This window comes from Panulirus ornatus, chromosome 3, assembly GCF_036320965.1.
Source record: "Panulirus ornatus isolate Po-2019 chromosome 3, ASM3632096v1, whole genome shotgun sequence".
Classification (NCBI taxonomy): Eukaryota; Metazoa; Arthropoda; class Malacostraca; order Decapoda; family Palinuridae; genus Panulirus; species Panulirus ornatus.
The window spans coordinates 18,286,515-18,314,297 of NC_092226.1; the positions used below are offsets into that span (position 1 = coordinate 18,286,515).

Below are 27,783 nucleotides of genomic sequence, written 5' to 3' on the forward strand. Positions count from 1 at the left end.
GAATGAAATAGATTGAGTGAGAATGTGGAACATGTGGAGAGCATTTAGAGGTTTAAAAGGACATACGATAACAGACATTGTTTCAGAGATGGGATCCAGCGAGAGTAAAACTCCCTTCCCCCTACAGTAAAAATCTTTGTAGGTTGTAACACACACACACACACACACACACACACACACACACACACACACACAGAACAACAGCTGACAGCATTGCCTCGAATCTCTGGCCAGGAATTGGTTGGACTGCAGTTTATCCAGGCTTTTATGTACAAGATAGAGAAGGGAGGAGATTTTTTGATAGGCCCCTCGAATGACATGTTTTTCAGTGAGTGTGAGAAGCCCAGATATTTCAAATCGAATGATGATTGATGCCAAAGCTCAGTAAACTAAAAATTTTCAAATAGTCATTTATTTATAGAATGATTAACTAGAGGACACTGTGAGCAAATGTACCTGAGAAGAGAACTTTAGAAAAGAGAATATAAAAGGGAGTGTCACAGTGAATGTAATATAAAAAGTAAAGTATACTTTCCCATATCATAGCTGATGTGCTTGCCAAGAAGCTTCATATCTTTTAAATTTCCGGAATAGATTTTTCATATTCTTCTTGGTTTGTAACCCTATATTTGGTCTTCTAGAGTCTTATAAACAGAGCTGTAACCTTTTCGGAGAGGTATTAATCACCTTTAAGCTGAAACTAAAAACTGCGAGCAAATATTTTATGCCGTAGGCCCAAAACCAAGCTAGGCAAGAATCTGAATTTTCAAATCGGAAATGGAATCGAACGAGGTCAAGTACCATGAGCACACAGTGGTGACTAGATCTATAAGGAGGTTAGAAGAGGGTTTACGTGGCGCTTAAAATGAACAGAGAAAACATCATTGAAAAAAATGAAGGATGTATCATCTGAAACCATGACTGGGAAATGATTTGACTATTGAGAAAGAGGATCAGAAGTTAACAAAGCAGGAGGAAGAAACAAGAACCAGAGGATCCAAATCAAACTTCCGGGACTGAACAATATAATCAAAGGGCATGAACACAGAATCGTATCACAAGAGGTGAATTCAAATGGAGAGTATCAAGAGGATAAATAGGTCAGAGGAGTTGTCTCTAGATCTCCTTAGGAAAAGCGGCTTATGTCCATAACTCAGAGACCGTGCATGTAATAACAAGAGCTCTGGCAGGGAGCAGTAGCATAATCTGGGACTGACGAAGAGAAGCTGAGCCCCACGCCTGACGCATCTGAACGGAGACCTAAGGATGTTGAAAATGAGGTCTGCGAGGAATTGTCAAGTGAATCTGTCTAGAGTAATATGTACGATAAGAGAAACTAGTTCGTCAAATGGAAGGATTAAAGAATGCTCAGAGTATTCAAGATCACTGCTTATTGGTGAATCTTTTTCTCATAAAACCAGTACATGGAAGTTGAGTCAACATCGAAAGATTCAGCTGGCAAGTGGATGGTGTTAGAATCAAAAACATTAGTGGAGCAGTGAAGATTTTTGGAGAGAAAGAAAATAATATTCTAAGTAGAGAGGAAAGGTTTGAGAAGGAAGGAAGGAATGCTGATTAAAGAAAAGAGGAGAATTGTGGATAAAGTCAAGACATGAGGAAACATCGGGCAAAAACTACGTCTGATCTGGAGTTATGCAGACAAGAAGTCCTTAAGCAGGCCTTATAAGAGATCTGTGAACAAGGAAGAATTCAATAATGTGCCCATCAAAGGTGATAAGGCAAAAGTGAGAGACAAAGAGAGAAGCAAAGGATTACAGTCAGAAGACAAAAAACGGAAGGCCTCAAAGAAGGCAGTACGTCAGGACAGCTTTGTCATCACCGGGGAAAGGTCAGGAATGTTGAGAGAAGGAAGTATCAGAGTGGAAGTAATGTGTACAAACGCGGATAGACTAGTGAATGGTAAATGGTAAAGAGTTAGAATTCAGGGATCGAATTAGGGCAGGTGCTCCTGCTGTTGTTGTGAAGACACAAAGATAAGATCTCACCTGTTAATGTTCAGAGGGACGTATTATGTTAACAAGGACGAAGAGTGGAAACAAAGGAGAAGGGGGGGAGGGGTGGGGTTGGCCTTCCTTATGATGGAAATAGTAACTGTAGGGTATAAGTGTATAGTTATGTTGATGATATATGATCATCCGAAGAATTTTGATTAAGCTAGAACATGCGATGATAACAGTCAAGAAGCATTCAGGATGGTATATGAGGCTGTGAAACACACGCTCCTCATATATGGTTAAGTGCTAATAATGGGGGATTTCACATGTGAACAGACAGACTGCGGGAGTCTGGATTCTCATAGAACCAGAGTATCAAGGAGACACAAGTTCATAGTGTATGGGAAAATTTCCTGTACCAGCGCGTTACATACGCGGTAATTGAGGACGTGCAAAGAACAGTCATGAGACCACACTCTGAGAGGAGATATGATCGTGGAAACTATACACAACTGAGCAGTCTCCATAGTAACATAAACTGGGTAATGGGACTCAATAGCCAGGAATGTGGGCATTGTGCTGTAAAGTTCTGTAAATTTACAGTGAAAATCGCAGTATGGGCAGCTTCAGCTTCAGATACAGAGGAAAGGTTAAAATAAAAAAGAGAAGAGGGCAGTTCAGTGAAAGAAGTCAGAGCGAAGAAACGGACATGTGCTACGGTATAGATACAGACGATACTCTAGCTAAACAGAATATTGTGGACAGCGCGAGAGACACCCGTAAACTCCTCTATAAATTCATCAGAGGTACACTGTCAGCGTGAGAGCAGCTTACAATGCTTAAGAATTCAGAGGTAAAAGTTGTAGAGGAGGATTTACAGGATAAGTGAAGAGAAGGCTGGGTAAAGATTGTCTATATCGGGATTGCCAGAAAGTGGTTGGTAAAGACGATAGATAGTCAGGTAGGAATACGGAGAAAATTCCCTCGATGGATAGGAGATAATCTTATTAGAAGAGAGCAAAGGACGCATGTGAGAGGAACCCTCTTGATTTAGGAGTCACCAGTGGTGTGCCACATGGCTCTCTTCCAGGACCATTGCTCTTCTCGATATATGTAAATGCTAGCTAGGATTGCGCTCCTGACTAAACGTGTTTGCGGGTGTTGCAAAGGTCACAAGAGAAGTAAGAAGTGAGGAGGATTGCCCCGGCTTACAAGGGGATTTAGACAACTTCAATGTTAGCCGAATACTTGGTTGATGAAACTGAACCCGCGTAAATGTGAAGTAATAAGGTTGGGACTAGTGGGAGAATGTCTCAATATGAACATCATCGAACAGGAAATAAACCGCTGGAAACTGTTTGATAGACGACATCTTCCCTAACCTATCGCCTGCCAGATCCCACCTAGAGAGAATACTAAAGGTAGTAAGGCAACAAACTTTCTACTGGCAAATATTAGAATTCTATTCAAGTGTGTGAGTAAAGAATTATTTAGCAAGCCGTTCATATCATACATTCGGTCAAAAATAGATGAAACTTCTCAAGTTTGGTCACTGCACTTAATGAAGCACAATGAATTAAGAGAGAAGGTCCAGAGGAGGGCAATAAACATGGTATCAGAATATAGAGAGTTGAGTCATAGGAAAAGGTCAAAGGCCTTAAACTGGTTCATCATGGAAGAGTGAGCAGTGACCCGACTGCAGCGTTTAAGTTTTTAAGACAGTGTGATGTAGACCGTGAACAGTTCTTAGGGAGATGCATGGACAGCGCAACCAGAGACCACAACATGAAACTAAAACAAGAATATTGCTAGAAAAGATGTACAGAAGCAGTATTATAGTATCAGAGTAGTGAATATATGGGTTAAACTGAGACGAAATGATGATCGTGGACAACCGACAGGTTTTAAGAGTTGTTTGACAGTAGAGAAAGTTCAAGATGGGGCCCCAAAGTGTCGACAGAATTCCCTCCCCGTACAATACAAATAGGTAATTATAAGCAAAAAAACAAATCATATTAGAATGGGAAACTGTGGGAAACAACATCTAGTTTAAGGAGATACGTGAAAACCTGATTGTATGAAGTGAACACGAGGACCAAGTGTTACGAAGTCGGTATCTAGAGGGTAGGGTGGAGAGAATGCAAGAGGGAAAAGAACGATCGAACTGTTTCACCGATGCAGACGGACCAGATGATACAGAGATGCGCTACACAGGGGACTTCAGGTACACGGATGAAAGGCAGCGGTCAGGTGGTACATACGTACAAGAGGGCACGAGACAACTACACAGAGACGAGAAGGAAGCGATTACGTAAGTACAAACGAAAGTTTATTAACAAACACGGAATGCATTAAACTTGTTCAGTACATTAATGAAGAGTAAGTTATCGGCAAATGTCAAATAGGTTAGATTACTCAGGACGAAAAGTCATAAACACAGATAAAGGCAGAGGTGACTAACTGAATATAGAGTTTGAGATCATATTTACATTTGATGATTCAAAACGTCAGATGCTGCCGAGGTGTGAGGGAGGTCGAAATAACCCCCTCTATCCACCATCAACGCTCGGCCAGCTACTCATTTCCCTTAAAAGAAAAAAAAAAAGTAAAATGAATCTAGAGAGAGTTGGAAGGCTCACAAAGGAGTCTACACACGTCTGGACCAGGTGGGCATCTGACCGACTGTTCCCCAGTTAGGTTGCAGGATCTTTGGACGGATTACAAGGGATGTTAAGGTATCGTCCGAAGAAGGTAGTGCTCCAATGGAATTCAAGAAAGTTAAAGAAGCATCAGAGTAAGCAGCAAAGAAACACCAGAGTAAGCAGCATAGCAACAGTGGTGGCCTGAACTACAGTTTCGTGCCATGAACAAGCTGGTCTGCAAGACCGAAGAAAGAGGAGTTTAGAAAACATAAAGAACTTCATGGCTGGAAATGCACAACGAAGACCTTGGATGTGTTCAGGGGAGAGAGAGAGAGAGAGAGAGAGAGAGAGAGAGAGAGAGAGAGAGAGAGAGAGAGAGAGAGAGAGAGAGAGAGAGAGAGAGAGCAATCTCTAAGAAAAAAGAGATGGGTAGGTGGCATATGCATTCTGAGATTACCAGAAAAACTTTGGTGATCTTCACAGAAAATTGATAAAAGAAATCAGATTTCCAGGTCGCTGTTAGAAGGGAATCAATTGAATGGACTGAAAGCTATACTCGACCGAGCTTGGAGCAAAGAAGATATCAAAGAAGCAGTTTCCTGGCTGGACGAGGCGTAACAAGTAGGGTTGAGTCCTGGGGACAATTCTTACTTCTTTAACCCGTGAATGGAACCTTGTAGCTGATGTCACGCTGAATATATCATCAAGAAATCTTGTGGGAAGGCTTGTGAGGGAAGCAACTCTTATTTTGATTAATTTCAGTATTGTACCCAGGAAGATATATGTGACTTTTATACAGCCAAGTATGATTCGTTAGGTTAGTTTCTTCCTTTCTAGAAAAAAGGAAACTGTTGAAGAAGGTCCACCGGCATACAAGATTATTGCCAGAATTAAAGCGAAGTAATGAAAAGAGAAGGGTAGTTCTTGAAGCATACCTCTTGAACACGAAGATAACGGGAGACACGATAACCACCTAATAATCTCAAGAGGGCCACGATATCACCATAGACCAGCTGTTCCAAATCCGGTGGGATTTCAAAACTAGATGTCATAAGACACAGCTCGGCAACACATGTTCGAGAAAGGCGTGGGGAAATATTTGCAGAGCAGCAGAGTAGCGAACTCGTGGAACAAGCTAAGCAGAAAAGAAGAGATTGTGGACAGTAGTGCATCATTCTGTGTTTGAAAATGACGTTATTTGTGGATTTTTTTGACTTTTACTTTACCGTAATCCCCTAAAGAAAAACACGGTACCCTGCATCAACAGAGTCGCAGCTCATCAATTGTTCGTCTAGATTATCATATGGTTTGTTAAAACGTCTAACTAGCGGAACTGTAACTTTAAGATCCTTGATCATTGTTCTCATGATGTCTAAGATTCTAGATAAAAAGAGAGGCAAAACTCAAGGTAATAAGGTTTTTTTTGAGCAAATTTTTCTCACTTTTGGAAAATAATGTCATTAGATGTTTCTGAATTTTAGTTTTAACCAAGTTCCTCAAAATATAGTAATTATCGACATTCCACGATATCTGATTCACAGAAATACAACTTTTTAAACCCCGGTTACTTGTTAAGCATGACGAGTATATCTTCTCAGCATATTGAAATATTAAATGTAAAACAAGAAATTGACTTAAAAGTAATGGGTAATGTTTTTGGGCCAATTTATTTTTCATGTTTTTTATTTCGAAAATTACTTGATTAAGGGTCTTATCAACTTTCTGTTTAACACAGACTCCTAATAAAAATAAATCATGAGGATGAACAGGAAACAATTAAGGGAGAAATCCATTGCCACGTGTGATTACCTGTCGTTCAACCTGTAACCTTAACCTCTGACACAGAGTAACAACATAGCATGGCATGGGAAGGTCATAAGCGATTCCCGCTCTGAATGAGATTTGGTGATGTTTACTCAATCACTGATCCACTGAGAAGCAAATAGTCAGCAGTCCGGTGCGCCCAGTATAGCAACAGTCATTTGTTGTGTGCCTTGGCCCTACGTCTTGTCCCACTGTTGATACCAGATTTTCATTATCCTCCAGGTTGGGTAATTTCTTAATCGCAGATGATTTATTCTCTTCAGCAGACCACCACTCATCTCGTACCTCGTCACTCCTGTAATGTGAATCTTTATTCCTTCAGGGATGTGTTCTGATCCTTCGTCAAGCATAGATCTCACTGACTGCAGGCTTGGCTCTCCCACCAAGCACTAATGACATGTTGTGATTCCCTTGCAGGCGTGGGTCTCGTCCTGATTACGAGTGATGGCTTTCTGGTGCTGACCCGCCGCGCATATTGGACTGGCGAATACCCCGGAGCGCTGGACGTACCTGGTGGTCACCCGGAGCCACAACGGATCTTCAAGGACGACGGGACGTTAAAACCCGAATTCGGTGCCTCTAATGTTGATGATGTTGTACTGCAGGAGGTAGGTGTAGGGGAAGTGTTGTCACTCATGATTTCAGATGCAGGACTGAAGTAAAAAAGGGGGAGGAGGGGTTAGAAACCCTTGCTGAAGTTATATCAACTACTTAAGAACATATCCTCTCAAAACACAAAATTTTGCAATAGGTACTGTAATGAAAAAAAAAAAAGTTTGAATATCATGCTCGTCCTGCCTCTGTGTCATGTTAATACCGTACACCTATGTGGAGAATGTGATTTCAATATGTTCTCCCACATATCCAGGGAGAAAAGAAAATTCAGTCGACTATAATCAACGTAGAATGTTTGAATTTCAACATCAATTGAAATGCGCACCACCTCATGCCTGCACTGACTCCACTGAACCTTGGTCCACTACCCCCGCAGGGGAAGAGCGCTTTAAAGGGTCCTTGTTTCTGTGACTCGTCTCCCGTAGTGTAATTCTTTTTTTTTTTTGTTACATTGATCTGCAAAGGTATAGACCAAAGTTAAAATGGACAATGTTTGGTCCTATATCTGACTAAGCAGCCTAGAAACATCTCCAATTGGTATGTTCTGAGCATGGAGGATGATCTAGTGGAGGTACTGTTTGCCTAGCTTTGAGCATAATATTTGTAATCATGAGTCTTACTCTGAGTCTACTACGCTATCAGTTAATAGGAAATAATTCCTCCCTAGAATATTTTTTATCATGATAAATCCACCGGACCTGACGTCACGTCTAAGCATGCAGGATGTTTGTTTACTCTCCAGCTCATTCCATAACACGTCCCACCAACTTCCCATGTTTACAATACTCCAGTAAAGAGAATCTTTCTCAGAAATATATATTTGTAATTATTCTTCATGAAGGAATTGATTTATCTGAGAGTATTGTTTTGATTTATCGTATGTAAACTATTGTAATTGAATGCTATCTTGAAAGATTAATGTCCGATTAGGAATTCTGTCACATTCAGTGTATTCAAAGCGTTATGAAAAGTTCTTTCTCTGTCACCACTATATTCGTTTACAAGAAGCTGATGTAATGTCTACAAGGAAATGACGGCTATTCATTTCTAATTCCGCATCTCATCGCAGCTATTTGGTGATTTTCCTGGAAAGGCAAGGACCACTTTGTTCTGGCATAACTACTTGAGAAATCAGCCCTCTCTCCTGTGGTGTACTTACCTTAGGGTAGGCGCACATTGAGACGCAGGCGACGCAGCACAGAGCAGGGCAGAATTCTGTAGACATTTAAATCAAACAAGAGCACGTATATTGGGACGCAAGACAGCGCAGCGTAGGTGCAGGCCTGCGTTATAACACAGATTGATATCTGCTTCACTCGTGCCACTTGTCAGTCCATTCAATGGCATTACATCTTCTGAATTATTGTCACGCTCTATCATACATTGCACATCATCAAACTATCGTCTGCCCAGTCGAAAGTAGTTCCTAAATTTTGCATCAGACAATTTGGATGTTAGGGCAAATTCTCCATGCGTTCTTCTTTTCTTCATGTACTCACTTTATACCGACTTCTTTCCTCTGCTGACGTCATACAGAAGCAATAAATGCTACATTTCAGAGTGCGATTCTAACTATATGTAAATGATATTCCAACTTAGCCGTAAGCAGTACAATAGAGGGGATTAGCACCACAAACAGACATCGAAAGACTGCTGCTCAATGTACGCACCTCGCCTCTGCTGCTGCCCTGCCATGCTCTGTGCTGTGCTGCCCTGCCCTGCCCTGTGTCTGCCCTTTGCTGTGCTTCCTTGCGTCTCACTGTGCGCCTTGACTTATTCTTGATAACTGTTGCATGTGAAGCGTCCGTGGTAAACCACAGAAAGATTTGTGGGGCCTGGTGGATAAGCAGAACCTTCGCTTCACCGTGAAGAGATATATGCACAATCACCACTGGTGAATGTGCATATATATATATATATATATATATATATATATATATATATATATATATAAATATATATATATATATATATATATATAGACAGATAGATAGATAGATAGATATATAACAGCTTGAGAGTGGGGCGAATGAGGCCATTTCTTTTTTCCTGAATTCACGTCGTTAACGGGGGAAATGAGCATATATGTTGATATGAGGCTAGAGAAAGAATACTACCCACGTTTCTTCCTGTCGTAAGTGACGACCAAGAGGGGAGGGAGCTGATGAGACATGTAGTATTACTGACCAAAAGAAGGAAGAGAGGAAGGAGCCAAGCAAGGATTTTCCTCTAAGGCTCAATCGTCTTATTGACCCAAACCGTATCTCACTAATGGCGAGCGGGCAGGAAAGAAAATAGCCAAACATGTTTCTACTTTTTAATTTACTTCCAAGAAAGTAGAGATAAGTAATCAATATGAAATATTTGGATATATCTAAGAGCTACAAAACTTCGATATGAACTCGGTGGAATAGATGTTTAAACCATTTCCTGCCCGATTCGTAAGTTTTGTTATAGGCTCTCGGGATGATTTTCCCTCTGGTTCATTTATATCGTAGTTCTTAGGTAATCGTTACTCTCTCATGGGAGAAGAGAAATCTCCGTCTCTCATAGCCCGGGTCATCGCCAGCATCTCTAGACCAAACAGGTGATCTGGTCGCCGGGCCAGAAGAGAGTATTTGTAACATCAAGTTTTTTAAAACATAAATCTCAAAGTAGTATGGAAAATTTTAACCCTTGTATCGTTTCAGTTAATATTATGTTTGGGAATAATGTCTCGTCATGTTAGTTAAACAGTCTGTGAAAGCATTAGACATTTGGATGGACTGGATCGTGCCATCTTTCCAGAAGAGACCAGGAGTCGATGATAAGGTCTTTTCTCGCCTAAGAATATGATTATCCTCTAATATCTTCTGAATGAATAAGAGGACTTCACCTCAAGTCTAAGAAGTTAATATGCCATGAATTCTTTAATCAGCCAAGCTTTACCTCTTCAGTTGGAGTCTATGTAGCTTAGCTCATCAGTCCCACCGGTCCTTCCATTACCTCAGCTAGGCTAACGACTAATGTGTACAAACAAGGTAGAGATGGATCCCTTTTTATCCTTATTCTTTAGAACAGATTTTTGCGTCGTGTCTAGTCTCATCACGCATCATTATGTACAGGGGATACACTTTAGCCTTCAATACTTTATTTTGTTGTTGCACGACAGTTAGGTTCGTTTGGCATGTTATCCATCCAGTAAAGAACAAAATGTTCTCTGGACTTGATTCTACAAGATAACCTCGTTCCAGTCTCATATGCCGTGTCACTTGAGCATGCGATCAAATGATATGTGACGGTCATCTCATCAGCACAAATCATACACCAGTAGCTATTTGGAACGCTGGTTGATCGTAGACGTCCCTCTCTGTCGGTCACTGACATCATGAGAGTAAAATGAATATCAGCTGGCCATCGTGCCTCCCCGGTTTTCCACACGTCATATCCCTGGGGGTCGGTGTTATATTTTCAGACTGAACAAAGACACCCAAATGTTGCATGGGTTGAGGTGACAGGAAGCTTCGTCCTGTTGGCACTCTCTCTCTCTCTCTCTCTCTCTCTCTCTCTCTCTCTCTCTCTCTCTCTCTCTCTCTCTCTCTCTCTCTCTCTCTAATCAGATCTTTAGAGGAGAGGAAGAAGAGGTGGGACAGGGGAAAGGATAACTTGAAGTAGAAGACTGCAGTGTGTACTGGTGTATGGTGTATTTTTTTTTTTTTTTGATGGAAGCGTGTTTTTGTTGTATGTATTCACGTTGTATATCTTGTCTTTCTGAAAGATATTCACTAAGCTAAGCTAAACATAGTTCACTGAGTACATCGATGGATGAATGGAGCCTCCCTGAGTGCTTTGAGGCTTCGAGGTAACCTAAAATGTTCCATGTTTGTCCTATTGTCCAGATCACAGATGTGTCTGTAGTTTGTATCATCGTTGTTGTCTTCAAGTCCGTGCCATACTTTCTGGGCTGCTTCTCCTAGATATGAACCAACTGGTTTACTGTTAAATCGTTCGTGCTGTTCTATGGTCTTTTCAACGAAAGGGGTATTTTTCATTTGTGACGAATCGTAGCATTATTTCGTATCCTTTGTCATCAGCGTGCGTGATTTGGAGGTGAGGAGCGTTGGTTTAGGTGAGTATGTTAAGGCAGGTAGTACCATGGCCTTGACTAGGTGTAATTTGCTATTATCTGGAAGGTGCTAGAATCTACACAAACTGGTCAGGGCCGCTTTTTCTTGAGTGGATCTAATGCTGATACGATCTATCATCAAACCTCTTAATGTCAGTGTGACCCAAAATTCTACAGCTCTTCTTGTGTGCCATCGTGTTACCTTCTATGGTTCTGTCGTTGGGCCTTATACTCGTTAACGCCAATATAGTTTATTTGTTTATACCTGTTATCATCTTCTACTCTTTTTTTTCAGTCTGATTGCCTCTGATTGTGCTAAACGAGTATGTTCGGGAAGTGAGTCGTTTGAGGCTTCTATCTGAGTGGCGACATCGGCATAGATGTCCATGCTCATGGCACTAACTGGTGGGGGAGAATGTCAGTTGTGGAAGTTATGAATAATGTTGGAGATAGGACGCTGCCCTGAGGAGCCACGCTGATAGAGGGAAATTAGGTGACATTACACAGTTGCTGACGATTTCTGCGGTGCGTTGGTCGAGAAAGTTACACAGTAGTCTTTCTGTGAGCTCAGATGTGCCAAGTTGCAGTGGTTTATGTGGCAAGCTGTTTTTCTACACCTTGTCAAAGGCTTCGCTTATGTGTCTGTATAACTGTACAATTTATTCCTTGTTCTCTGGACTTTATTTTTTCTGCCGCAATCGCGACTGCTGAAGTGGTGCTTTTGCTCCCCGGAAGCCGTATTGAATAGGTGTTTTTAGAGGCTGCTGTTTTCCCCAGGACTTTTAGGAGGAATCTCTCTCTCTCTCTCTCTCTCTCTCTCTCTCTCTCTCTCTCTCTCTCTCTCTCTCTCTCTCTCTCTCTCTGGGGTGAACCTCCTCGTGGGAAGCGCCCCACACTTTGGGGAACACGAGGCAACATCCCCGTGTTGCCGTTGCACGTGCATACACTGATGCTACTACCCCCTGGAGCCGTCTCATGTGTCTTGATGTCCCACACTGTGTGCCAGTCCTCCCGCTACTCACCAGGTTCCATCGCACGTAACAGTGATGTGCAGAATGAAGCAGTGCCACAGTGAGTATGTTAAGACAGGTAGTAATGTCACAATGAAGCGCAGCAGTGCCACAGTGACGTGCAGTAATGCAACAATGACGTGCACTAATGCCACAATGACGTGCAGTAATGCCACAATGAAGAGCAGCAGTGCCACAATAACGTGCAACAGTGCCACAATGACGAGCAACAGTGCTATAATAACCTGCAGCAGTGCTACAGTGAAAGGCAGATCAGGGTCACGTGGATCAGGAGAAACCTGGCGACTCATGGAACTTGAAATCTTTTGGTCGTAGGTCTGGAAATCGTAAAATTCATGTTTGGTATGAGTCATAAGATACCATGGTGGACAGAATTGTTATGTAGTAAATTCTGTGTTCAGACGGTGGCCGTGGTGAAGGCCTGAGGCCAGTCATCTGGCAGCCTTGGCTGAATGACAACACTCACATCGCCTTCAACAGACAATACAGACTGCTCTACTACCATGCCTGGTCCAACCTTGTTCTTCAGCATTTCCAAGGAAAGCCATACTATACAGTGCACTAAATATTGTGTTGTTGTCACTTTAGACTAATATTAGATATTTTTTCCTACGTGTAATTTGTTTGTGTACACACCGTAATTTGAATGTTCCCAAAATGTTCTTGTCGTATATCTTAGACATATCTTAAACTTGCTTTGTATTACACAAATGTTGATACCTATGCTGCAGTCAGCGTCACTCCCTATCCCGCCTGACTGGATTGATAGGGACCCCTTGGGTTCCTGGGCCTCATTCGGGCCCACCTTTTACCCTCCTATGTCGATGTGTTAACAATACACCCACTGTACGCTCTATACTGGCCTCCACCTATACCTAAGATTTAAACCCTTGACCCATACTGTCATTAAAATGCTTTGTCTCTGTATATCTAGACAATAGATATTCTAAAATTAAAACTGCAAAAAAGACTTTACTGCGTCTTTTATCAGCAGCAGAGGAGTGTAAATAACGCTTGGTGTTGGAGTCACAAGGGAACCTGTCTCTCCCGTGCGACACTCCTTTGTTTCCTAAACTCTCGCCTGCTGCTTTTTGTTTATAAAACATTTTGTGGGTTCCCTTTGCTACGTGATGTGCTTATTGTCATGTTTAATAAGGACATGAGAGTGAGATTATCATACATGTCTTTCGTCAGATACCAAGAGATTTAATTCATTTGATGTGATCGTTATGGACTGACTATAAATGGCTGGGTCACTTTGTTTAAACCTTGGCGGCTCCGTACGTAGTAAAACTGGCTAGCGACAGGAACAGACGAAAAAAAAAGGCCACATCAGCCCACATCCATTATTATCTAGCTGTCACGTGTAATGAAATGAAACCACGATCCCCTATCCACATCCAGGTCTCACAGACGTTTTCATGGTTTACCCCGGACGCTTCACATGCCTTGGTTCAGTCCATTGACCCCTGTGTACCACATCTTCCAGTTCACTCTATTCCGTACACCCTCCTTCATGTTCAGCAGGCCCGATCGCTCAGAATCTTTTTCACTGATCCTTCCATCTGCAATTTGGTCTCCCACTTCTCCATATTCTCTGCATTTCTGACATATATCCTCTTTGTCAACCTTTCCTCATTCATTCTCTCCACTTGTTCAAACCTTTCAGCACACCCTCTTCTGCTCTTTCAATCACACTCATTTTATCACCACACATCTCTCTTACTTACTTGATCAAACCCCCTCACACCACATATTGTCTTGAAACATTTTATTTCCAACACATCCACCCTCCTCCGCACAGCCAATGCCTCGCATACATATAATATTGTTGGAATTATTATACCTTCAAATTACCCATTTTTGCCCTTCCAGATAACGTTCTCTCTTTCCACACATTCTTCAGTGCTCCCAGAACCTTGCTTCCCCCACCCTCATCTATCCTATAACTCACTTCCGCTTATGTGGTTCCATTCGTTGTCATGTCTACTTCCACATATCTAAAACACTTCACTTCCTTCAATTTTTCCCTAATCAAACTCAAACCTCAACTAACCTATCCCTTAACCCTGCTGAACCTAATAAGCTTGCTCTTATTCACATTTACTCTCAATTTCCTTCTTTCACATATCTAAACTCAGCCACCAACTTCTGCAGTTTCTCACTCGAATCTGCCATCAGTGCCGTATCGTCAGCAAACAACAACTTACACTTCTCTGGCCCTTTCATCCCCTACAGACTGCATATTTGCCCCTCCCTTCAAGACTTGCATTTACCTCCCTCACCACCCCATCCATAAACACCCCTGCCGCAGACCAACCTCCACTTGGAACCAATCACTCCTCTTTCTTCCTACTCGTATACATGCCTTACACCCTTGATTAATATCACTTCGCTTTTCCACCATTTTGGCTCAGTTCTGGAAAGTGATCGTCTGCTGTCCACATGTTTCCTCTAATAGTGTAAATATCTTAATAAACCTTTCCCGGGTTACGTCTTTATCGATTTCATTGACGATTTCATCTCAGCTAATCCTCCCAAGAGCAATGCAACAATCACAGAAATCTGTGATTCTAAAATATGGCTATTTTCCACTAGTGTCATGGTGACCAGAATCACAACACTACTGTACTTTGAAGCTTTAACCAAAGTAATATGTCATTGATCACTTCTACCTAATGTCTCTCCAGTAACAGCATTGCAGGCCAGATATTCATCTGTAGCTAGAGCTTGGTAGTCTAATATATCCACGTCGTGAGTAGGTTTCTGAACATCATATGATATGACACTACCGAGCAAGGTAAGATAGAGTCCACGGCTGGAGTTATAGGAAAGTGACTCTTCACTTCGACACCAGTAGATTACAATCGCACATTATTATGATTTAATCGTGTTCATTTTTCATTAATGCAAACTATTCATAAAGTCTTTGATGCACCTGTGGTGTCCGCGCAGATCCATCAACACTAATGACATATATCATCGTTCAGTTTATCAAACAACCGAAATTATTTTCAGTACACACATGTCCATCTGTTTCAACATCTGCGTCGGTGGCGGACGTGTCGTCACCATTAACTTGTGTCGTCCTTCACCAGGAGGTTGGCGGTGGGACAGTCATGTGGGTGAGGCTGGAGTACAATGTTGTCCTTATTTGTCGGGTCTGTGTTCCAGTCGTGGAGGTCGACCACCGGCAGAGACGGCAGTCCTTTGTGTTTGTTTACTCTCCATCTATCATTATATTTCTCGTCACCGTAAATCTCCTCAACTTTCCTCTCATTCGCTGATCGTCGACTTCATACAGTTTCCAAACGACTGACTGTCCATCGCTGGTCATTCAACTCTCTTCAGAAGTACCCTCACGCCCCCACCCGTCCTGACTCATCTTGCCTCATCAACACCACACCTGTTGTGTTACCCACACATCTCTGGCTCAGCTTCACCAGCAGCTTTAAAAACGATAACTCTATTACTGCAGTTGTTACGTGATCTTTAGAATCTTCTTATTAAGTATACAGTATTGATGTACTCCACCGTTGTCAAGGAGTCAGCTCTGCCACTGCCTTCCACCAGGTGTGGAGCTCAGCCGCCCAGGAAGCCGTGGATGAGCTGGGAGTCTCCAGGGAACAGATGAGTGAGCTGACCTTCTTAGGAATCGATCTCAACATGGACGCCGGAGGCCGACCTTCGCTGGGGTTTTATGCCAGGTTGGTTCATAGTGCACAGTGAAGTGCTCACACAAAGCTAACCACACACATATACGTATGTGTACCCCTTCCCGAAATAATGATAATGATGATGATGATTAATAATAATGATAATAATAATAATAATAATAATAATAATAATAATAATAATAATAATAATAATAATAATAATAATGATAATAATAATAATGATAATGATAATGATAATAATAATAATAATAATGATAATAATAATGATAATAATAATGACAGTAATAATGATGATCATAATGACAGTAATAGTAGTATTAGTATTAGTAGTAGTAGCAGCGCTGAAGTAGTAAAAGTAATAGTAGTAGCAGTAGAAGTAGTAGTAGTAGTAGTAGGGGTAGTAGAAGTAGTAGTTGTGAAATAATACACCACTGTCGCCAAGGAAACAAGCCTTTGGTAAACCATTTAATCAACACAAAACTCGTCAGTAAGTAACTGAGGCACCTTAGTAAAACCAAATAATTTGGTGTCTTAGGTATGTGAAACACAGGCATTCCAGACACCAAAGCAGCTTCGTAGTGGAGACAAAAGATGGAGACAGTGAGGCACTAGGAGACAAAAGATGGAGACAGTGAGGCACTAGGAGACAAAAGATGGAGACAGTGAGGCACTAGGAGACAAAAGATGGAGACAGTGAGGCACTAGGAGACAAACGATGGAGACAGTGAGGCACTAGGAGACAAACGATGGAGACAGTGAGGCACTAGGAGACAAACGATGGAGACAGTGAGGCACTAGGAGACAAACGATGGAGACAGTGAGGCACTAGGAGACAAAAGATGGAGACATTGAGGCACTAGGAGACAAAAGATGGAGACAGTGAGGCACTAGGAGACAAAAGATGGAGACAGTGAGGCACTAGGAGACAAAAGATGGAGACAGTGAGGCACTAGGTGACAAAAGATGGAGACATTGAGGCACTAGGAGACAAAAGATGGAGACAGTGAGGCACTAGGAGACAAAAGATGGAGACAGTGAGGCACTAGGAGACAAACGATGGAGACAGTGAGGCACTAGGAGACAAACGATGGAGACAGTGAGGCACTAGGAGACAAAAGATGGAGACATTGAGGCACTAGGAGACAAAAGATGGAGACAGTGAGGCACTAGGAGACAAAAGATGGAGACAGTGAGGCACTAGGAGACAAAAGATGGAGACAGTGAGGCACTAGGAGACAAAAGATGGAGACAGTGAGGCACTAGGAGACAAAAGATGGAGACAGTGAGGCACTAGGAGACAAAAGATGGAGGCAGTGAGGCACTAGGAGACAAAAGGATGTAATTACTAAGCCTTGGAAATTCAGCAGGAGCGGCCTCACGGAAGCATTCAGAGGAAATGCCAGTGTTTGGCTGCTGCTGTGAGACAATGGTTGAAGCTTTGACACATGGTGGCTGATGCTGTGAACTTTGCCAGAGGCTTCCGATATGTATGCAGGGGAAACTCTCAGGAAAAGATAAGACTGCATCACTACAGAAGTGTTTACAGAAGGTACAGAATAATAAGTAATGATTAGTGCAGTGTAAACGGTGAGGGACTGAGAACACATGGAAGAAAAATAACAGTGGTAAAGGTAATCAGAAATCAGTAACTGTCTTATGAATACATCTCAACTGAACTAAGGTTTGAAGGAACAAATATTGAACAGAATTACTCATACCGTATTGTCAGTGACATTAAGATTTTCCCGAAATTAGAGGATGAATTTCACATTTTCACCGTTAAGAAACCATCACATCCAGATGTACGAAACAAAAATTTTTCCTCTTGATCGCCGTTTCCCACGTTGGCGAGGTAGCGCGTAATAAGTAAGAAAGGGGGCTCACATAGAAATCAGCAGCGGACCCACAGCCACTCGGTTCTCATATTAAAGTTTGCCTGAGGAGACACAGACCTCCCGACACTGGTGTGCTGATGATGCCAGTATGAAGACCACAGTTGACAATATCCCAACGTGTCCAGAGCTGCGCTGAGACCCGGATATAGAACTACAGCTGTCGTGGGGGAGTGGGTAATGAGTGTTCTGTGTGAAGATGGGGTTGAGAGGAATTATGAATATCCACTGGGAGGAAATGAACTGTTGGAATCAACAAATGAAAATGATTCATAACGTCAAATGGATCATTTATATGGGGTTTCTGCAGCATCGAGGCTGCGCTACAACCAGAAGCAGGGAAACGCTTTTTTTTTCTTTCTCTCTTTTTAGAGGTGCGAGCTAGGAGTTCCTCGACGTGACTGATATAACCACACCGAAGGTGACTTTTCTCTCGCGGTGTAACCACAATCAAGCGGGGTCCAGTAACACCATTCTCTTGTGGTATATACGGCGGGTCGCCATGTACCAACCAGTCAGGGTTACACATCAGTGTCACAGGGATAGGCTATGTGAACGTGACGTGTGTGATGAGGGGGTGTCAGTAGATGGGTGCCGGTGGTGTGTGTGTGTGTGAGAGAGAGAGAGAGAGAGAGAGAGAGAGAGAGAGAGAGAGAGAGAGAGAGAGAGAGAGAGAGAGAGAGAGAGAGAGAGAGAGAGAGAGATTTCTATAAAAGACATCAAAAAGCCAATGAAAAAAAAAAGAGACATTTTCCAGAGGAGTTCTAGACGGTGTTTGAAAGGTGTTTGAGAGCAAGAAACGAGAACACAGTGAAGACATGACACTACCAAACTGAGCCATGAGTCTCTCAGAAGCAGATAGATAGTAAGGCAGTGGGGGATGACGTACAAAACCACAGACTTGCCATCACTCCCCAACGCTGTCTGTAGATTGATAGAAAAAGGTAATCAGGAGGAAAACGGATGAGTGAGGAGCAGCGTGTGTTCAGAGCGGAGAGATCCTAATTTAAAAATCTCCTGGATGTCTGCAACAGAATGAGAAACATGATGAGAGAGAGAGAGAGAGAGAGAGAGAGAGAGAGAGAGAGAGAGAGAGAGAGAGAGAGAGAGAGAGAGTAATGGAATGTGTATTTTGAACTGCCAGGAGGTAGTGATGCTCTCCCTCCCCCCTCCCCTCCGCGCTGAAGACTGGTTAAAAAAGAAAACAATCGAAGGTCTGCAGAAGGTCTACGTACAAGCGGGACACCTAAGTTGTGCCTTGAGTAAAGGAGTCTTAGCCATGTCTGTGGTAGAATAGATAGCCTCGTTTGCATCTTTTCACGTTCCTTGTCGATGTTGTTGTTCTCTGGCCAGGGAAAGGGGTGGTGGAGGGTGAGGATCATCTAGAGAACTCACCACGAAACCAACAGCGAGAGAAGAGTCAGAGGAGATGTGGGGTATTTCTGTGATGGTAACATGCTGGACAAATGAAACATGTCGGCTGAAAATACAGAAAATAATAGTGAAAGAAAACGGAAAGAAGGTAAAGATGTTATGACAATAGAAATGTTAACAGGTGGGCGTCCATTGGTGTGAGATTCCCTCCCTGTATGTACAAATGGGTAAACACACACACACGCACACACACACACACATGCCATGTAAGACATGAACTAGAATATGCTTCTCAGCTTTGATTCAGCACACCTGAAGAAGCATAAACGGCAAATAGAGAAGGTCCAGAGGAAGGCAACTAAGACAGAACGATAATTTAGAGACCTGGGTTACAGGGAAATGCTATATACCTTAAATTTCCCCATCTTGGAAGAGAGAAGAGTGCGGTGTGACCTAACCACAACCTTGTACGTTTTCTAAACAGACTAGTGATGTAGAGAGCGAACAGGTCTACAAGAGATACAGGGACAGAACAACCAGAGAACAGACACGAAATTAAGCAAGAAACTTGTTCATGAAAAAGATGTGTGAAGAAGTATTGTTACAGGATGACTGGTGGAGGAAAGTATCAAGGTGAACAATGTTCTCACATGTCTCCCATCTGTGCAGGTTGAGCCTGAGCAGCGATCAGGTGCGGGAGGTGTACAGTCGAGGTGTTCAGGATGAAGCGGACGAGAGCAGCGAGCTGTTCCTGGTGTCCCCAGAGACCCTGGCTCGCCTGCCTCACCTCCTGCGCCTCCCACGGGAGTCCTCGCCACCCTCAGGTCAGCATACCCCGCCTCACCCTCACCTTATCTTAATCACTTTCATCTTATATTTTTCTCTCTTTTTTCCAAACTTAGGTTTTCCCGCATAACGAGATAGCGCCGGGAAACAGACGTAGAAAGGCCTGCTATTGAACAGGATTCGACAACCCAGAACACAGTGTGTATTTATCACGGCGGAAGCGTCTCCCCAGTCTGTACTTTGGTTACACGAGACTTTATCGTGGAATAAGGCATCATAATGTTGACAACCTCTGACATCCCATCTATGTTGGCTAACACTGTTGACAACCTCTGACATCCCATCTATGTTGGCTAACACTGTTTGACAACCTCTGACATCCCATCTATGTCGGCTAACACTGTTTGACAACCTCTGACATCCCATCTATGTTGGCTAACACTGTTTGACAACCTCTGACATCCCATCTATATTGGCTAACACTGTTTGACAACCTCTGACATCCCATCTATGTTGGCTAACACTGTTTGACAACCTCTGACATCCCATCTATGTCGGCTAACACTGTTTGGCAACCTCTGACATCCCATCTATGTTGGCTAACACTGTTTGACAACCTCTGACATCCCATCTATGTTGGCTAACACTTTTTGACAACCTCTGACATCCCATCTATGTCGGCTAACACTGTTTGGCAACCTCTGACATCCCATCTATGTCGGCTAACACTGTTTGACAACCTCTGACATCCCATCTATGTTGGCTAACACTTTTTGACAACCTCTGACATCCCATCTATGTTGGCTAACACTGTTGGCAACCTCTGACATCCCATCTATGTTGGCTAACACTGTTTGACATCCTCTGACATCCCATCTATGTTGGCTAACACTTTTTGACAACCTCTGACATCCCATCTATGTTGGCTAACACTGTTGGCAACCTCTGACATCCCATCTATGTTGGCTAACACTGTTGGCAACCTCTGACATCCCATCTATGTTGGCTAACACTGTTTGACAACCTCTGACATCCCATCTATGTTGGCTAACACTTTTTGACAACCTCTGACATCCCATCTATGTTGGCTAACACTGTTGGCAACCTCTGACATCCCATCTATATTGGCTAACACTGTTTGACAACCTCTGACATCCCATCTGTGTTGGCTAACACTGTTGGCAACCTCTGACGTGACAGCTACGTTGGTTAACACTTGTTTCCCCCAGTCTGACCAACATAAGACCAATCACAACCTTCACAAGGTATACTAGATACGCCACCAGCCACATCCACACCACTATGCTGGGTAAGGTGTCATTTTTTTCACCACGTTGTTCTTGTGAAAGCCGCCAAGACATCACGTTTACCATAATATATGCCTCACTCAAGGTGATTTTTAACTTGGAGTGTAACGACAAGCAGAAGTGCAGTAAACACACACACACACACACACACACACACACACACACAATTGCCTCAGGCTGGTGTGTGTGTGTGTGTGTGGGGGGGGGGGGGGAGGTTGTGATTTGTGTTACGGGGAGAGAGCTTTGCACTGATTTAAACACACACACACACACACACACACATCCCAGCCTAAGCCCGGAACCCAGTCATCGACCAGCTCCGAGGGGAGGTTATGACCTTGGGTTGGGCGGAGGCCGGCTTCCACGTCCAGGATTCGAATCCATGCGGGTCCGACCGGGCTGGCAAGTGCTGTCTCATGGTCACTAAAGACTAAACCCGTGTGTGTATATGTGTGTGTGTGTGTGTTTACACATAGGAGGAAAGAAAATCTACATATATACAAGGTTAAGAAGGAACAGAGAAGGGGGTCAAGTGAGGATATTCCCATTAGGGCTCAGTCTTCTGTTCTTGACGCTACCTCGCTAGCACGCGAAATGGCGAAAATGTATGATATATATATATATATATATATATATATATATATATATATATATATATATATATATATGTGCGTGTGTGTGTGTGTGTGTGTGTTGGGCCATTCTTTCGTCTGTTTCCTTGCGCTACCTCGCTAACGCGGGAGACAGCGACAAAGCAAAATAAATAAATATATATATATATATATATATATATATATATATATATATATATATATATATATAATATATATATATAGGGAGATAGCTGGGAGAAGGTTTTCTCTAATACCCATAGAATTGAATACGAGAGCATATTTAGAATTATCTTCTTTTTATGTTCCCTGATTTTCTCAGTATTATTCTACCATTAGTGGATGTTCAAACACCAGTTGTCCAAAATTATCCATTTCATTAAAAAAAAAAATACAGAGGAGGATAGATGTAATGGAAATCATATGTTTGAATTCAACATGTGGTGTGAAGAGGGGTGATCGAATAAGAAAATGGTGGGTAAGAGAGGAGTATGATAGTGAAGAGAGTATGTGTGAAATACCTGAAGAGGGTGTGCTGAAATAGTTTGAACACATGGAGAGAATGATTGGGGAGAGGCTGACTAGGACGATGGAGGGTACATGGAGAAGGAGGAACCCGGGGAAGAGGTGGAAGGAGCAATTGATAGGTGCTTTGAAGGTACGGAACCTAAACATGCAACAGGGTGTAAGGCATGCATTTGACAGAGCGAACTGGAACGATGTAGTATAAGGAAACGACCAGAATATATGAAGCAGTCAAATGAAACCACAAAGATTTATGGGGTTTGGCTATGGACAGGGAAGCTCTGTTTCGTTACATTTAACACGAGAGTTAGTGAGTGGATGTGAGCAAATCAGTATGTTTTCCGTCTGTTCTTGGCGCTACCTCGACACGTGGGAAACAGCAAACAAGTATGAGAATAGAAAATACGTGTGTGTAATTACCTATTTGTACTGTGCGAGGAGGGAGTTTTACACTCCCGGGGCCCCCTCCCTTGAACATTCCTTATCACTGTACAACTTCTATAGATTTATGTGTGGTATCTGCATTAACCATGTCCTCAGTCATTCTATTCAGTCCATCCACTGTTCTCATACTATACAAACATTTCTTAACGTTCTCTTTGACAAATTTCTTACTTAATTTCATGTTGTGCTCCGTTCTATCCCTACATCTCTCGAAGAACTATTCTGTGTGTACATCATTAATCTGTTCTAGAAATCTAGAGGTTGTGATCAGGCCAACCCTCACTTTTCTTACAAGGTAGGTAAATTTATAACCAGCCTTTCCATTAACTTTTAATTCTGGTACCATCCTTGTTGCCCTCCTCTGGACCTTATCTATTGCTCTTTGTGCTTCTTTAGATGGGGTGATCAAAGCTGAGAGGCATATTCTAATCTTGGCCTTGCGTAGGATATTAATAGGTTGCTAAATATTTCCTTGTCTCTATTCCAAAGCTTTTTTTAAGGAATGTGAAGGAACGAGAAAATATGCCATAAGGAATTTTCGGTATATTCTCGGTGGAGTTTCCCTGACACTGGTGATGTGTAAGAAAATGGAAACATAAACAATTTGTTCACTAGAGGAAATGAGACGCTCGTAATCTTCCCAGCTTCCTGGCCACCTGATACCTACAGCCTCATCGTACACACCATACTGAACAACCTACTTTTTTGTTTCATACTTCGTTGCCCTGTTTAAACGTCTCATAACTAAGTTCCACTATTTCATATGTTCGTTTACTTCATTAAAGTTATCACAATTATGTTGTCGTGTCTGATTCTTATGATTTACTCAACAGTGATTTATGATTCAGCGCGCCATAGCATGTTAGGCTCCCCGTAAACACATTAAAATCAGAGCATAGTATGCTTCACTGATTCTACCAGCATTTCGTCCGAACATTGTGGCACGTACTGTTAGCAACTAGTAATGATCTATTCTAACAGTTGAACTGTATTACAGGTGTCCCACGTGAGGGGTTCGTCACGTTACCTGAAGGCGAGAGGCGCGCGGGGAAGGAGGTGGAGGAAGCCATACGGGTTGTTGAGGAGGCCACACCCAGTCTGAGGGGAGCGCTCCTCCTCACCCACTACCACAGCCTCCTGCCGCTGGTCTAGCGACCTAACACTTTCAAAATGAACACTACAATAATGTCCACCGAGGAAAGGCTCTACATCCTTCCTGAATCGGTCCATCGGAAAACAAACATATACAAATTATCATTCCCTCTTGACACAGTTGTCAACAAAAAATGCTTATTTTTTTTCAATAAAAAAACAGAATTGTTATCTGTAGATGTGATTACTGTCACAATTATTGTCCCCGCCAGACTAACACCTGGTGAGTCTACCAGTAAACATTGCTATTGTCAGCTAATGTAGCCTACTGCCTCATCCATATCACATCTATTCATTTCGAGAATACAGTACTGTACAATCCCATGTGCATTACCTATCTTTTATCTTTTTTATGTAGCCGTAACATGACAAAATTATAATGAATATGTCAAAATTATAGACGAACAAGTTTCTGAGCAAGTTTGTTCCAAACGTCCCTGTTTCAGGAACTGTTATTCATATCCTACAGTGGTAGTAAAATCTTACATGTACAAATTGTTTTCAGTCGTTACAAGTGATGAGAACGCAAAGAGAATCTGGTATAATGATTCATATACAAATTTTAAGTTGAGCTAAAGTAGGACGAGAAACTTGAGAGATTGAAGAGATTGAAAGTAGATAGTGAATAAAGAATCTTAGCTAAATGTTGAACAGAACAGTGGGTCTCTGCTAAGTATGTGTAATATGGTTGGAATAATATTTGTTTTGGCACTTTAGCTCCTTTGAAAATGTTGATCATATGAATTACTGAGTGTGTAGACAGAGATATGAAGGGATACATATTAGAACACTACATATAAGTGAATAATGAATTAGCTACTTACAGTTAGGTCTACAGTTCTAAACAAACAGACACTATGCACTTTTCCTATTTAGTCCATTACTGCACTATATAAAAGAGTGACAAAGTCTCTGCGTCGCTCGAAAAAGCTCATCTTGCCCGTAATACGCACTGACTGTGTCTCTCCCAAAGGCTCCCTACATGATTGCAATCATAGTTCGTTTTCACACACCCAGATGGCGTAAGTGACTTGGTCATACAAACAAGCCTGGAGGTGTTATGTGGAGAACTAGTGTGCCTTGTAAGCATTACAATCTGTGCACTCTCGTCATGATCATGGAGTGAGAGCGAGTATGGGCGTAGTACATCTGAAAAAGATATTCCAGATGTTTCAACCGTTGGTTACAGCTTGACGATGACAACCTCAATGACCCTGACAGCACAGCCAACCACCCAAACATGATCGTTGGCTCGGCTGCTGATATCATACTGTACACAATGCCCTGCTTGACAACGTCTGGGGCCACCATGTGACTCCGGCCAAGCCTCTTGCATAAACATCAAGGGACCTTAGCAACACCTGTTCCCTCCCGCAGCAATACTTTAGGACGTCGACAGTGCCTCGTTCCTATTGTAGCAGTTCCACAGGACCTGAGTGACGCCGACTCTCTCCTGCAGCAGAACAACTGGACCTCAGCGATGATTCAACGTTGCTTCCTGCGGGGCCGCAAGACCTCTGTAATGCCTCACACCCCCTGCAACAGCAACATGAGACTATGACAACGCCTTATTCCTTCTGCAGGTGAATCACGGGACCATGAAAAGCCACCTTCCTCCTAACAGACTAAGCAACTCGCCTTTCCAGCAGCAGCACCGCGACACCCCTTGTCTCGCCTCCCCTGCAGCAGCAGCAGCTATTCCCCTAACAACTAACCCATTGGCAGCACACCGTTGTGTAATATAAATACAGAATTACTGTGTTATCTGTTTTTATAACCTTTTACTCCTCACAATCCTAAAGAGGTTAGACACTGTCGGTAACTAAGACCATGTAACAAAGCTAATGCACTGACCAAACGTAATGATTCCATAGTGTTATAATCATTTGCCACTAAGGTTTGTCCTAAGTTATCTTAATTTTTGTGCGTTACTGTGCCTGTGGGTGTATTATAATGTCAACTTTTGATAAGGGGGCGGTAAGCTAGGAATCCCCGTAGTCGTGTGGTGCGGCCACCAGCACCATCACCTCCCGGCTACAATACAAGCGACACTAATACATCTGCTGTGTTGAGGCTGGTGGGTTAGGGCGGCACGTACGCAACCCTCCCGCGGACGTTGATGGTACAGTCGCCAACAAAAGTTGGCCGACACCCTACCCAGTTATAGCATCACGAGCTGTGCAGGTTGGGAACTATACTTCCCTTAGCTGTGGTACAATGTTATGCTTCAGGACTTGATACATTTCATTCTGGCTGTAACTCTTCCTAAATGATGTTTTCCAATTAAGCCATTAGCTCTTCACCTTCAGCCTATGAGCAAAACTTACTCCAATTATCTCTAACTTGAATAAGACGATTAAAAGTATAAGTAAATCACAAAAATAAGCCTACCTTGTTTATATGAATAGATATCTTGTTGTGAAGTAGCGACGAAAGATTGGGCAGAAAAAAAATCACAAACCCTCCTCTTCGTCCAAAGGTGATATTCCTCAAACTGAATACAAATCTAGGGCTAGAAGCTTATAAATCTGCTATCAAGATTTGGAGTTATTAAACAAGTTGATATATTTCTTACTTGTTAACTTTGTTATTCTTAGGTATTGTTTGAAATGGTTATAATATGACTGTCACTTACGAATCTTGGTTAGAATTTCAACATTAAAGACTTCCTCGCCGAATGCTCAGTTCCACTTTACACACAATTTAATCCCTAGGGATACGGGAAACAAAGTAGACCTCGACGTCTTTCTCTTTGCTAAAGCTCATTCAAAAACTGTAGTGAAAATATTGTAGACGTAGAGAATGTCGACTTCATTTGTGCTGAAAATAAAGAAAATCTTGATAAGAAAGTAACAGAGCTGGTTCATACAACACACAGACATTAGAGACAGACGAAAGATTTTATGATTAGTCAGCAGAAGTTTGTAATGAATGATATTTTATCATAGAAAAGATTTTAACGTACCGGTATCTAAATTTCCGGTAACTCCGGGGGTGGACTCTACTTACATTTGTTTGATAGTGCCCTAATCCAGTCAGTCGAGAAACCTACTCGTGACAAGAATACATTAGATTTAGTTCTGACTACAAAAGATGATCTCGTTGATTATGTTGAAGTTGGAGAAAAGCTGGTATTTGGTACAAGTGGTCACCAACAAATCATGATTGACGTCGCTTTCAACATTGCTTGTAATGTTGGTCAACATGAAAGTCACAAAAAAAATACCCGATTCTAAACACAAATCTTAATGGTCTTCGCACTTCTCTTGACAGGCAAACCTAGGATGATATGGTTAATGAAAACTACGCGAACGTAGCTTGGAAAAGCTTCAGTAAAACATTCAAAGCAACAGAGGAAACATATCTTCGAATATGTTGTAGACGGGCTATTTCTAATACGAAGCCAAGGTGGTAGAACAGTGAAATAAACAAGTGCCTGTTGTATAAGAAAGTAGCTCATAAGAAACTCAAAGAGACCAGTAACCACCAATATGATTAAGTTGTGTACATTTGTGTAAAGTAAGAGTGTTATACGACAAAGTAAACGTCCACATCAGTATATTGCTGAAAATAGCAAGAGAAACCCAAGGTTTTACTGCAACGTTAGAAGCAAGAGAGTCATTACCTAGTCAATTGGTCCATTAATTACGGAGAACTTTGATTTAACTCAAGACAACGAAGACATGGGGAAAACTTTTAAATGACTTTGTTGCATCTGTACTGATGATCGGAGACTCAACCCATGTTCCGAATCCAACATCACTGAACGGTCTTTAACAAACTGACATAAAAGCTGAAGACATGCAATCAGCAATGGACAGAATGAGAATGGATAAAACGGAA

At 42.2% G+C, this 27,783-nt stretch overlaps 2 protein-coding genes across 5 annotated transcripts in view; one reads left to right on the forward strand and one right to left on the reverse strand.

Annotated features, from left to right (window-relative positions):
* The window catches only part of LOC139760964 (eukaryotic elongation factor 2 kinase-like), a 145,773-nt gene extending 120,724 nt beyond the window's left edge, over nucleotides 1–25,049 (reverse strand). For 2 of the 4 annotated variants that reach the window (XM_071684747.1, XM_071684754.1), the window contains exon 1: nucleotides 24,765–24,905. The gene's annotated coding sequence lies outside the window, so the exon portion shown is untranslated. Of the gene's footprint in view, nucleotides 1–4,444; nucleotides 4,542–24,764 lie in introns of all 4 variants that reach the window. The other 2 variants (XM_071684756.1, XM_071684767.1) reach the window with 2 other exon arrangements.
* The window catches only part of LOC139761037 (uridine diphosphate glucose pyrophosphatase NUDT22-like), a 34,067-nt gene extending 8,365 nt beyond the window's left edge, over nucleotides 1–25,702 (forward strand). The window contains exons 2-5 of the mRNA XM_071684798.1: nucleotides 6,839–7,029; nucleotides 15,746–15,879; nucleotides 19,785–19,939; nucleotides 23,786–25,702. Coding sequence (XP_071540899.1) covers nucleotides 6,839–7,029; nucleotides 15,746–15,879; nucleotides 19,785–19,939; nucleotides 23,786–23,940 — 635 coding nt within the window. The 3' untranslated portion in view covers nucleotides 23,941–25,702. The remainder of the gene's footprint in view (nucleotides 1–6,838; nucleotides 7,030–15,745; nucleotides 15,880–19,784; nucleotides 19,940–23,785) is intronic.
* The last annotated feature ends 2,081 nt before the right edge of the window (nucleotides 25,703–27,783 follow it).